Source organism: Aulonocara sp. 'chitande type north' Nkhata Bay, linkage group LG7 (assembly GCF_057382095.1).
Source record: "Aulonocara sp. 'chitande type north' Nkhata Bay isolate Kocher_YH1m ecotype deep benthic linkage group LG7, A_spYH_male_GT1.1, whole genome shotgun sequence".
NCBI classification, from domain to species: domain Eukaryota; kingdom Metazoa; phylum Chordata; class Actinopteri; order Cichliformes; family Cichlidae; genus Aulonocara; species Aulonocara sp. 'chitande type north' Nkhata Bay.
In genome coordinates, this window is record NC_141350.1 from 54,296,585 (window position 1) to 54,309,756 (window position 13,172).

General features: G+C 40.5%; 1 protein-coding gene across 6 annotated transcripts in view; it reads left to right on the forward strand.

Annotated features, from left to right (window-relative positions):
• Window positions 1–13,172, forward strand: part of erbin (erbb2 interacting protein) — a 50,515-nt gene that overhangs the window by 19,103 nt on the left and 18,240 nt on the right. For all 6 annotated transcript variants that reach the window (XR_015130433.1, XM_086301368.1, XM_086301364.1 and 3 more), the window contains exons 2-8: window positions 4,808–5,002; window positions 5,199–5,316; window positions 9,803–9,881; window positions 10,020–10,109; window positions 10,837–10,893; window positions 12,660–12,723; window positions 12,931–13,005. Coding sequence is in view for 5 of the 6 variants with exons in the window: in XM_086301368.1 (XP_086157494.1) it covers window positions 4,817–5,002; window positions 5,199–5,316; window positions 9,803–9,881; window positions 10,020–10,109; window positions 10,837–10,893; window positions 12,660–12,723; window positions 12,931–13,005 (669 nt within the window). In the remaining variant the exon portion in view is untranslated. The remainder of the gene's footprint in view (window positions 1–4,807; window positions 5,003–5,198; window positions 5,317–9,802; window positions 9,882–10,019; window positions 10,110–10,836; window positions 10,894–12,659; window positions 12,724–12,930; window positions 13,006–13,172) is intronic.

Sequence of the window (13,172 nt, forward strand, 5' to 3'; positions counted from 1 at the left end):
CAAATCGAATGGTAAAGAATAAGATTCAGTTTTAAAAGGAGTTAAAGTGGCATTTTAGAAACACATCTATAAATGACTAGCACTCCTCCCCAAATTAAGGAAGTTACTTTTTCCCTTTCCTTTTCCATCACAGTGAGAAGCAGTTCAAATGTATCCCATGGGGTCTGCGGGTCATTATGTGCCTCTTTTCCTCGCTGCTGTATTGTTTCTGTCGTCATAATCTCTAATGTAAAATTTCAGCTGTGGCTCAGAAATCATGTAACAGTTCCCTGCAATCTGGATCAAAAGCTCCTTTCATAAGGCAAGAGCTACCCCATACTAATCACATTCTGCCATATCAACCAGACATGTACTATAAATAACACAAGCCGTTTGCTGCCGTCAAACACTATACTTGCACTTCAATTTAACCCACGGTACTTACAAATGCACACGAAGGTGCATCAACAATACCTTCTGTGTCTATTTTGAGAGTTGATGTGCTTACAATTAATTTGATTTCCTATTGTTGTTTAATTTCTCTAGAAACTCAAACAATGACTAAGGGCTTTAAAAGCTCAAAAAGCATTGCTTCACTTAAATGAAAAGAAAGAAAAACCTTTTTGGAAAAATATAAAATGATGAGAATTGGTCCGAGTGAAAGTTGAAAGTTAGTACGTGAATTATAAATCATAAATGCTTTATTTTCTAATTATGTTTTCAATAGAATATCTAAGTGCAGGTGCACAACCTCCGTTTCAGCTGCCATTGTGTTTGTGTTCCTGTAGGCGTGGCAGGAGTGGAGCTTCCATGATTGGCCCTAGGTTGTTTTCCATAGACGCGTACTGAGTGAGGTTTGCTGAGTAACAAAGTAGTGAAGATGACTCATTGAGTCTTGAGCATCAGCATCTTTGGTTATGATAATGATTTCAAAATGTCCATCATCAAATCATTTTTCTTAGAAAACTTGTGAGAGTGTTCTTGTTGTTTCTGTGTGAAAAGAATGAAGATTTCATCCCATACTGTGTACTAGCTGAGCTGTGAAGCCTCTGTTTCCCAATCTTAGAGTGTGATGTACTTGTCAGCCTATTTCTCTTTTTATTCCTGTTAAAGCTAGTTACGCATTTCTGTGAGAACCGTATTTCCGTACATACAGTTGGGTGACGTTCAGCTTTCTGGCAGTGTTTTGCAGAATAGCCTTTATGTCACAACAGGAACAGTCTGAATTTCAGAATAAACTCATCAGATGTTTTGCAGTTTCATTTTCAACACTACAGTGTTAATATTGAAATGAAGTTAAGGATTACATTAATGCTCACGATCCTTAAGCAATGATTCAAAGACAGCTTTTGGGCTGACTGGCACATAATGTAGCTGTGCCTCAAAGTTTGAAGTGAGCTGCTCAGTTTGTAAAATGGGTAGAGATGCTAATTTGACAGAGGACAAAAAATGAACAGAGCATGCCATGGAGGTGAGAAAAGTTCGTCTGTCTTTGTTTTGGTGACTGAGCACAAGTTACTACAGTGTGGGTACTATATCTGAGCTTAACTGCTGGTTACCTCAGAGAGTATAAATCCTTTCTGCGGAAAGCATTTGATGGGCAATTACCCCAATTATTTTCAATTGGGACTTATTAGTCACTAAAGCAAACTACTGCTACTACTGGATAAACTAGAAGTTGGCCATTGAATACTTGTTGGCCACAGTGGAAGACCTTGGTGACCTTTTACAGAATTCACACAGATATTTCTGGCATGAAATGGATGGTAAAAACTGAAAATGTGCCATTTTCACAGTTTCATTGTACAGTTCTCTTGCATAGACCTCTTTCTGTACAGCCGTTTCTGTATTTTATTAGTGAGACGCGTTCCACATACGCAGTTAATAAGTGAGTTCAGCTGTGTGTTTTGTGAATGACTTTTTATGTCTGAGAGCTGCTTCTACAATTCACTGTAGTATCTATAGCAACACCACTGACCCGGGAGGCACTTAAGTTGCAGGGAAAGGGTTGTGACAGGGAAGTGGGGTTTTTTTTTTTTTTTTTTGGCTCTGAGTGGGAGAACTAAGTGGGATTCTGTGACTGGCTTGCCCTCTAGATTGTTTCATTTACTGTTACACAGAAAGTGTGCCTGCAAAGTCACATGCTGACTATTCACACACACCCACACAGTTTGAAAATCTATGAATAAATATAGCTAGTGTTGTTTTTTTTTTTTAAGTTTTTTGGTTTTTTTTTTTTTACTTTTTAACCTTTTCCGTCCCATCAGCCTAAGCACTTACTAGCACGATGGTTCAAGTAAATACTTTGCCGAAATAAGTAGGCTAAGAAAGAAAATGTCAGTCAGCCAAGAGCTTAACATGTCTGGAAATCTCCGTTGCATGTCTTGAATTTTCTTAGTTAAGTCAAAAGCTCCTGATCGACTGAAGTTGGGTGAGTGTGGTCAGTCATCTGTCCCGTAACATGTAGGTCAGTGGATAAACCGATCTGTTGTAGACAGTACGGTTCTCATTAGTGTGCTGCTTTCCAGATTACTCTTTGGGCCAGCCAGCCCTGCAGTGCAGCATATCTTGTCCATTTCTGTTCGTCTTCACATCGAAGCAGCGCACCACCTTGAATAATAGTGTTATTTAAAAAAACTGTTTTTACGTGGCAGTACAGCTCTTCGGCTCTGATGACTAACACTCAGGATCCATTAAAAAAAAAAAGGTTTTGTTTAAGATACAAAACAAAGTTTTTCAGGTATGTTGTCATAAATTCAAATACTGTAAATACCGGTATTAAGTAAAAAGTCTCACTGATTGCCTGACCTTTTTGTTTGTTTTTTGCATACCTTACATTAACTCATAATTACTACACCTTCTCTGTTAATTCATGCTGCATTCCCTCCTCCCTCTCTGACCACTCTTAATAGCATGCATCATACATGTGTTTATTTCTTCTTGCTTGGGTTGAATGGAGGCAGGCCCTCTGTCGTCTCCTCTGCTGATGGCCCAGATTACTCTAAGTACTTATACATGAGCTGGCCTCTTCCATAGAGAAGATTGTGTGGGAGGCTGACAGCCTTTTACATGTGCATACTTCATGTGAGTGTGGGTGAGTGCATACATGCAGCCATTATTAATGAGTGGGAAATGGAAGAATAGCTGACTGGTTCTGCATTTGGGACAATTGTGGACTGAATTGTCACAAAAGCTGTGGCAAACAAGTAGATCATACTGCCGTCTCTACTACTTTGCACTTTCTAGAAAAAGAGGTCTGTGTTTTACTTTTTATTGGCCCAATATCACCCCTAAAATAAGTATGCTTTTGCTGTTGGTAGCAAAGTCTAACGGAAATACTTGCTCTCACCCACATAAAGCATGCAACGAAAATTTAAAGTCTACCACACTTCGGCGGCTCTGTCAGCCAGACAAGATACAGAGCGGATGAAGTATTCTGAGATGATTTTCTATGACAATACTCAGATTAAGATTAAGGGGGAGGGAAAGTCGCAGTCTCTGCATGGTCCAAACAAAGCCCCTGTTGACCAAAGTCACATTCAATAGTGTGTACTGCACTTTGATGAAAAATTGTGTAGATTTGATCTATAGAAAACATGCATTTAATTTCCAGCAGTGCTTAACAACACCCCTCCTATCCACCTTTTAATCTGTTCATCCACATTGAGAGCAGAAAAGATTTTCTGTCTTATCGATATCAGTTTATTTTGGTGTAGAGAGCTTTGCATGAAACCAGTCAAGGACAAGGATTTCCAAAATAATGGCTGACTCATGGCTTACTTTTTGAATTTATATCCTCCACTTCATTGAACAGCATCACATTTGGCATATTTATGGAAAGTTAGATGTGAAAATTGGCTTTTCCCAAATGGTAAACAGAAAGAGTCCGTCTTTTCCAGGATATTTACTGAAGACCTAAAATAAAAGTTATTTTTGTTCAGTAAAAATCTGTGTGACTGGCAGTGATTATGTGCAGTGTATGCAAATTTGAGGAAAAAACTGGCAGCCCATTCCCTTGGAAGAAATAATAGTATTGAGTGTGCATGATGCAGCTTGCCAACTGCTTTGAGAGGTCCGTCTGCAAAAGTGCCTGGAGAGCCGTTACACACCAGACAGTGTACTGTGCTTTGGGACAGATTTTGGGCTGCATTATTATTTTTAAGTGTAATTCTCTAGTAACAAGTATTTCCATTTAAATTCCAGTGTTTGTTTGCCTTGTCCATTGTGACAGTTTTACCCTCCTCCTCAGATGTGGAGATGAGATTTACAGACTAGCAAGAGACAGCCTCCTACAGCTTTCCGGGGAGGTTAAATTTATCCGATATCGCAGACTAAAGTAAGACGACCAAAAGTAAACATAGCCGGCAGCCCCGTGGCTATTGAAAGAAACAGAATTGTAAATCAAATGGGTACTACTTCCTCCTACTTCTGTGCTTTATTAGAAACTGTGAGAAACAATAATGACTAATAGTCATATTGGATTTAAATGTGAGAGCAAAGGTTGACAAATGTTGAATTTTCCCTTTTATGATGATCTGAGTGATTTGTGGAAGTCGCACCAGAAGCTAAACATGACCGTTGTTTCACATCCATTTTTCTAATCTATTTAAGTCTTGATTGTTACTCTACGGGCTGATGCTGCTTTTTTGTTGTCATACTTATTCAAATTAAATGTGCGATTTTAATCATTTCCATTTCATTAAAGTTGATCAAATGTCAACATCCTTGTGTTACACAGGAAGTGAAATGTGAAAGTAGCACTAGTCACCAGTCTGCCTCCTTATCGTCCTAGTCTCCTTCTTCATATCTCTCCATTTTCCCTCCATAGTGCCTCAGGATGTCCAAGCGGAGCCTGTTTGTTCGTCTGGTACCATGCCGCTGCTTGCGGGGCGAGGAGGAGATCGTAACATCGCTGGACTACTCCCACTGCAGCCTGGAGACTGTTCCTAAGGAGATCTTTAACTTCGAGAAGACCCTGCAAGAACTCTACCTCGATGCCAACCAGATCGAGGAGCTGCCTAAAGTAAGGCATGCATTGTGATGTATAGAAACCTTCAGTGTTTGTACATCTTTGTTGCTAGGAGTCTTTGAGGGATACAGTTGAGCTTTATTAAAAGTCGGGACATTTGTACATTTCTCATGAGACTGTATAGGTGAACCACATGTTAAACCACATGGTGTTTATAATTTCTTTTTTCCCCCCCTCCTCATTCTACAAGCAACTGTTTAACTGCCAGTTACTCAACCGACTGAGCATGCCAGATAACGACCTGGCAGTGTTGCCAGCAGCGATCGCAAACCTCATCAATCTCAGGGAGCTTGATGTCAGCAAAAACAGTAAGCAGGATGATTCCTTTGTAGAACCTTTTTGCTTTAAAGCCTGAAAACTTTCCTTTGAAATTTCAAACGTTGAAACTGTCTTTTTGTTGTCATGACGGCAAGAAAATATATGAACGCATTAATACCTTGTTTAGATTTGCTTTTTCAAAGATGAGACAAGGCGAAATGCCACAGCATGTTTAATTTGCTGTGTTTACGTCACAACATGACTCAAAAAACCGATCAATAGAGCAAGTGGACAAGCCCAGACCTGCAAGCAGCTAGAAACTCTCTCTCAAGTGAAATGGAAAAAACTGAAAGGGCGATATAAAGCTTCTTTGAGCTGGTTCTCTCACACACACACACTGTAACAAAATATCTACAGGGTGAATTGTCAACTGTTTTGTAGAGTCGGAAGCAGCGGCATTTGTCAAAGTTTAACATTTACTGCTTTGATATTAAACATTTGCACTGTTGAACATGACAGGGCTTTGTACTTGAAGCCCTTTAAATGTTGCCTGTTTCATGAAAGCTTTCCACAGACACACTTGGTGCTCTTCTAGGGTGACATTTAGAACAAAAAACAGGTGCAGAACAAAGTGTGTGAGGCTGCACACCGAATCAGTCAGATGACTCTGCTGTTTAAATAATTTCTGCCTTTTTAAAAAAAAAAACAACAAAATGTATATTCAGTTTTTATATCAAATACATCTGCAATAAATTGACACAGTTTTAGCCTCCGTATCACAATCATTATTTGTAAAGTAGACTTTTGTAAATTGAAAGAAAACCAGTACCATGCAGTAGAAAAATTAAAAAGTATGATATTAAACAAGGACAAATGAACAACAACAAAATAACTCTGACAGTTTTTAAAAAACATAATGGATGACTTCCAGTTTTAATTCAAAGAATGTAACAAAAATATTGCATTAATTGTCCATTCACTTTCTACATTTATCCATTGAAGCGGGGCTGGAGCCTATCCCAGCTGTTATAGGGTGAGAGGTGGGGAAGGACAGCTTGACAACCCTGGACAGGTTGTCAAGCTGTCAGCCAATTAACAGAGAGACAGATGGCCACCCACACTCATGTGTGTGTGAGCTCCATGGTGGTGTTAGCACTAGTGCCTCACAATAAGAAGGTCCTGAGTTCTAAACCAGTCTGTGTGGAGTTTACATGTCCATGTCTCCCTGTCTCCTCTGGGTACCAGCTTCCTCCCACAGTCCAAAGACATGAATGGATTTGGGTTAATTAGTGTTTCAAAACTGACCACAAGGCGTGATTTAGACTTCTGTGGGGAATCCTGCAGTGGCTACAATGTAACCTAGTAAGTGGCAGACGTTGTTGCCAGTATTTATGCTTGTGCTGGACAATTATATTTTTTCCCTCCTTGGACACTTTGTTGCGGTGGGGTTTTGGGGGGCAAACATATTTGTCCTTCTTGTTTTTCCGTTTCTTAGTACATTCACTAATATCCATTACAAAAGTTTCAGCAGTCTCCCTCTAGGAATTTGCTGATGTTTATAGGTCCTTAGATCGGTGTTATTATTTTTCCTCCCTATATTGAGGCAATGGTCATCACTCGATCACTAATAAATTCAAAAACTGCCAAGAAAAAGCCAATAAATGCACAGCAGTAATCAGTCATTGTGTAGTTATATTTCTAGTTAGGATGTAACAGAGGTTATGTGCACAGATTCCCCACCAAAACATAAATCCCCAGCAAGTGTGAATGTAAGTGAAAATTGCATTAACTGGCTGGTAATTACACCCATTTTTAAACGGTCTCTTCATTACTTGCAGCTCAGAAGTAGTTGGACATTTGAATAGTAAGCTGCTCCATCAGCAGGTGTGGTTCCCGATTGTTTCCTCATTGTTTAAAATAAATCTGGAGCTGACTCTGGGGTTTGACTTTGCATTTGGTAGCTATTCATATGAACTGTCTGTGAAGGTTCTCAGTCATCCAGGTCATCGTAGTCAAAGGAGCTTGCAAAGAAAAGCGTCTGGACTTCTTTAAGTTACTTGAAGACGTTTCACCTCTCATCCGAGAAGCTTCTTCAGTTCTAAGGTCAAATGGTGGAGAGTCCCAGATATAACCTAGTGGGAGTAACCCCCCACAGAGGGACAAAAGGACCCCCTGATGATCCTCTAATCGCCTGAGCCAAGGTGTGAAACTGGGTGTGGGTCCCAATCAGCCCGAGTTTCGGGTGAGTTCATTGTGAAACCTGGCCCCACCTTATCATGCGAATTCCTGAGATCAGATGGCCCAGGATGTGAGTGGGCGTTAAGGCGTCTGGGAAGGGATCTCAAAACTGGATTACAGATGGCAGAGAGTTGGTGTCGTAAACCACCGCCTCTGTTCAAAGATGGTCGCTCACAGTGGACATAGATGGCTTCTTTCACTCCTCTTTCAAACCATCTGTCCTCTCTGTCCAAAATTTGAACATTGGCATCCTCGAAAGAGTGTCCTTTATCCTTAAAATGCAGATGGACTGCTGAGTCTTGTCCTGTGGAGGTGGCTCTTCTGTGTTGTGCCATGCGCTTGTGAAGTGGCTGTTTGGTCTCTCCAATGTAGAGGTCTGGGCATTCCTCGCTGCACTGTACAGCATGCTGTACAGTGCAGCGAGGAATGCTCACATTTTGGACAGAGAGGACAGATGGTTTGAAAGAGGAGTGAAAGAAGCCATCTATGTCCACTGTGAGCGACCATCTTTGAACAGAGGCGGTGGTTTACGACACCAACTCTCTGCCATCTGTAATCCAGTTTTGAGATCCCTTCCCAGACGCCTTAACACCCACTCACATCCTGGGCCATCTGATCTCAGGAATTCGCATGATAAGGTGGGGCCAGGTTTCACAATGAACTCACCCGAAACTCTGGCTGATTGGGACCCACACCCAGTTTCACACCTTGGCTCAGGCAATTAGAGGATCATCAGGGGGTCCTTTTGTCCCCCTGTGGGGGGAAACTCCCACTAGGTTTATATCTGGGACTCTGCACCATTTGACCTTAGAACTGAAGAAGCTTCTCGGATGAGAGGTGAAACGTCTTCAAGTAACTTAAAGAAGTCCAGACGCTTTTCTTTGCAAGCTCCTTTGATTCATATGAACTCTTAACTAGACCAAGGTGTGGTCAGTGTAATTTGAAAGGAAAACAAAAGGCCTTCCAGTTCTGGTATACCCAATTTGTACCAGGAAGATGTTAAGAGAAAAAAAACATATACAAAAGGCAAGGAAGAGCTCATACTACATCCTCTTTCAAAATGACATGGCATGTACTGTATGTTTGCCAGAGGAACTGGTTCACTAGTGTTTCTAGATAAAGTGACTGTTGAAGCAACAGGATGGATTTTTAAAACTTATAGCTTACACTGTGCTGAAAAGCTGCAAGACTAAAAGGCTGGTGCTTTACAGTGCAGATGGATAATGACCCCAAAACCCCAAAAGTTGTTTAAGGCAATGAAAGGGAATGTTCTTAAATGGCAGAGTCACTCACATGACCTCAGCTGAGTTGAGATGCCTTTTAGTGAAAGCAAAGCTGAAAGCAGAGAGACTCACAAAGAAGCAGCAAAAGCCTGGCAGAGCATCTCGAGGGAGGACATGCAGCATTTAATGATGTCTGTGGAAAGGATTGCTACAGATTCCCATTTAAGTAATAATAATTATATTTATAATAATGCTAGTTTGTCCAATTACTTTGGCCTGCGTAAAAGACAGGACTGTAAATTATTAAAGGTGAATGCAAAAAATTGATTTGCATCTTGACTGCTTCATTTTAAATCCATGAGTGTTGTACAGATCCAAAGTTAGGGAAAATAGCCTGACTGTCCATACGCTTCTCTACCTGCACAGTCGGCAAAACCCTTTCAGGAACAGAGAGGTTAAAAAGGTACTTGGACTATAAACGAGTGTAAAAGCAGCCTAGATTAAACAGACATTAAAGGATGTAGTGGCATTTTCATGAACCGGAGCTTCATGTCCCGTGTTTACATTAAATGGAGCTTATCCTTCCACACAAAGCACTTTAGCCTAAGTGTTGTGGGCATAAAAGAAAGTAGGTGGAAATAAACCGTGAGACTTGGTCACAATGCTCACCTTGCTGTGAAGGTTTGGTGAGAAGTTGCAGACTTCAAAATAGATCCCTCACCTTCTATTTTTGTTTTTGCTCTTTGTTTCCTGCTCTTTTATTATGTAACCGCATGCAGTTCTGCACTTTTCTTCTCTCTTTTCAGTGAAGACAAAAAATAAGGGCGAAGAAAGGTGCAGAGCTGCTCTTATTATACCACGATCACACTCTGTTCAGTCAGAGAACCTTTCTGGTTGTTTATTTGTGTTAAATAAGATGTCTTTCATTATGTTTTATCTTTTTTTCATTTGATGGGAGTTATTCATTTTGTGTCAGCAGTAACAAAGCAGCTGAGATACACTGAGCAGATGTAGCTTTGTAGTCGTACTCCTGCCCTGCTGATGATAATTTTTGATGACTTCTGTTTCTCTCCAGGCATCCAGGACTTTCCAGAGAACATCAAGAACTGCAAAGGCCTAGCAATTGTAGAAGCCAGTGTGAATCCCATATCCAAGTGAGTTCGACTTTCCCTCACCTAACACATTTTAGTTTAATGTTCCCTATAAAGTTTGGGTTCCTAGTGTTCTTGCAGAGGCTTACGAGGCTGCTTGTGTGTTCTCATTCGCGTTCTTGCCTTTGCATGTGTTATCAGGCTCCCTGAAGGCTTCACTCAGCTTCTGAGTCTGACGCAGCTCTACCTGAACGATGCCTTTCTGGAGTTCCTACCAGCCAGCTTCGGCAGGTCGGTTTCTTCCCTGGTTTGTCACACGCTGGACTTGATGGAGTCATGATACTGACATTTGAATTTTCTAAATGCAGTCAAGTCATTAACAACCGCAGAAATGCAACACAAAATGATGCTAGCTCGATAAGATGACCCAGTAGAAGTGATTTTGATTCATACTGTGGGCTACACTTGTGCTGTGTGGCACCAGGACCAAGTACTACTTATGTCATGTCAACAGCACAAAAGTGATGCAGCGAGCATACACAGAACTATTATATCTCTCAGACCTGGCTTACCATTAATTCTTTAGCATTTACATTTAAGTCATACTGGAGAAACACACAGCTTTAAAAAATTATCACTTTATTTAAAATGATCATGTTGTCTTCTTAACATTTACTTACTATACTTTTCAATATATAGTTAGGCTACACAGATTATTAATCACTTTCATTACTTGCGCGTTACACAAAGTTTGTGTTGAGCCTTCTGAATGCAGAAAACGTGATGTGATCTGGTGCTGATTCCATCTTTATATTTCTTCCTTTTAGTACTAGTTCTATACAAGAGAAGATTACATCAGACTTTTTTTGCTGTCATGTAACTGCACATCATAGCTGCTTAGTGAAAGATAAGCCGGCTGAGAAAATCATGGCCGCTAAGCTTCAAAAGCCATTTCACATAATATCCCTTTTGGGGAAAATCAACTAATTATGACAATGATTTTTTTTCCTGCTTGCAGGTTGACTAAGCTACAAATCCTGGAGCTGAGGGAGAATCAGTTAAAGATGTTGCCAAAGTAGGTGGTTTTTATTTAGCAAACCTTCCAAATGTGAAATATGAAGAATGTTCATTTTAATTAAAAATAATAATAAAAGCAGAGTCTCTCTGAAATTAAGTCGCTTTATGAACTGCGACAAGATTTATTTTTTATTTTTTTTAATCCCTACTTCCTCATTGTCCTCTTCCTCTTGCACCCCCTGCTATGTCTGTCCTTTATCCTTTGTTTTAATCATAGACTCTTTCTCTAAACCTCTAACTGTAGTATTAAATTCCACTGTGTTACATAAGAGTCCCCTTTACTTGGCCACTTGCGCTGACAGGTTTTATAATCCTCTACTGAGACAGTGGTGAAGGTCTTTTTGCTATTTGAGAAGTGTGCTGTGAGACTGAATGTCCCACAGATATTAGAGAAAGCTCCAGGTGATTTTTGGGGGAAGTCACCGTCTCCCTGGTTTCTCTTTAATTTCTGTCACACTTGACTAGCTTTACCATCTTACCATGCTTAACGATACTTGCCTTTTTTTCCCCTTCCCCCCTCTGTCTGAGTTTCCTTTTATAATTTCCCCTTTATTATTATTATTTTTTGCATTTATTTTTCACTGACTGATGTTCCAGCCGGTGTATAAAGTGCAGTACAGTCAGTGCCACAGCTCGGAGCGGATCCCTTTTTTCTGGCTGTGTTTATGTGACAGAGGCCAGACCTGTTAAAGTCTGGAGGCCTGACAAAGAAAGGGACTAATGATCGGGAGCGTTGCCAGTGCAACACACAAGCATTTCAGAGATGTAAACAATGTGTGCAAAGGGGTGCAATAGAAGTCTTCTCAGGGCTTTCATGTAGAAGCTGCTGCCTCTATTCTCCATCTCTCTCCTCTGGTGCACAGACACACACTGAGCACATGCATAAACCAAGTGTTTTAAAGAAGGCTGCAGTGTTCCTCGCTCAGGGTCATAAGCCCCTTAGTGCTGTTTTTTTAACTGGTGAACTCACTTTCTAGATTAGCCAAAACAGCTCTTTCTCACCCTTTTTTAGCTGTTTGGTTTGGTGTGGGGTTTTTTGTGGTGTGGGGAGAAACGCTGTTCGTTCCTTGGTATCATTTCTGTCCCACAAGTACATTTCCACTAACACAGTTTTCACGGTGTCTTGATTTGCTTTAGGGTTGGGATTATACTTTTTAATCAACTTTTATATTCACATTGTGAAATTGACAGTCAATGGAAATGTTTTATTTTTATTTTGCTTTTATTTGCGCATGCGCGTGTCTGTGTACGTGCTACGTTTTTGTTTTTTGCTGCTGGCAGTAAAGGACAAATGTCCTCAAAGGTGTCTTGTTATTCGATCTGTGAGGAAAGAGTTGTTCTTAATCACTAATAATAAGCCTCTATGAAAATATTTTCTCTCCAGTTGTCTGTTGTGCTGTGGTCAGTTAAATCAGTGTTGTAAGCAGTGCGTGTTTACAGTGTAGGGGAGAATGTGAGCCCGTGGCCTGAATGTGAGAGAAAATTTGGAGCAAGGCTTAGGGCACATTTTCCATTATTTAGAGCATATTTCTATCACGCCTAAGCTCTAAAAGGTATTTATTTCCACATAAAATTATTCAGTGACAGGAGCGAAGGCGGAGCATGTGTGCTTTCCAAATCGAACAGCATGAAAACTGACTGATAGTGGCATAGAGGAGGAATTTTCTTATGGCTGTTTTTTTTCTTCTTCTTTAATATGTAAACCATGAAATTCATGTGTTTTTGTTGTTTTGTTTTTTATGTTTCCTTCTTGTGTGTCTGCAGAAGCATGCAGAAGCTCACACAGCTGGAGAGGTTGGACCTGGGGAGTAATGAGTTCACTGAAGTGGTGAGTATCTTTCAGTCAGTCTGTCTCTGCTCGGGGCTCTCACCTCGTCCTTACTTAATCTGTTCCCTGTCCTATTTTGGTTTTTTAAGCACATATGTTGAAATTTTTCTTTTCCTTACACTCTGAACCGTCATTTATACATGATAATGTGATTCATTTTTTTTAGCTTGCTCACAACTACGTGCTTTCTCTTTTCTACATGTGCAGCCTGAGGTGGTGGAGTGGCTGACTGGACTCAAGGAGCTGTGGATGGACGGGAACAAACTGACCTTTTTACCTGGGGTATCATATACGCTCATATTCCCGTTCAGTGACTGCTGCGTCTTAACACATCATCTTGAGATTATTTCCCTCGATTCTCCCCCAACCCCCCAAAACTGTGTGTCTCCTCAAGTCTTCATCAAAACGAGCTGCAGTCAGTTTACATCAGACTTTGAGCTCTCTAAAAC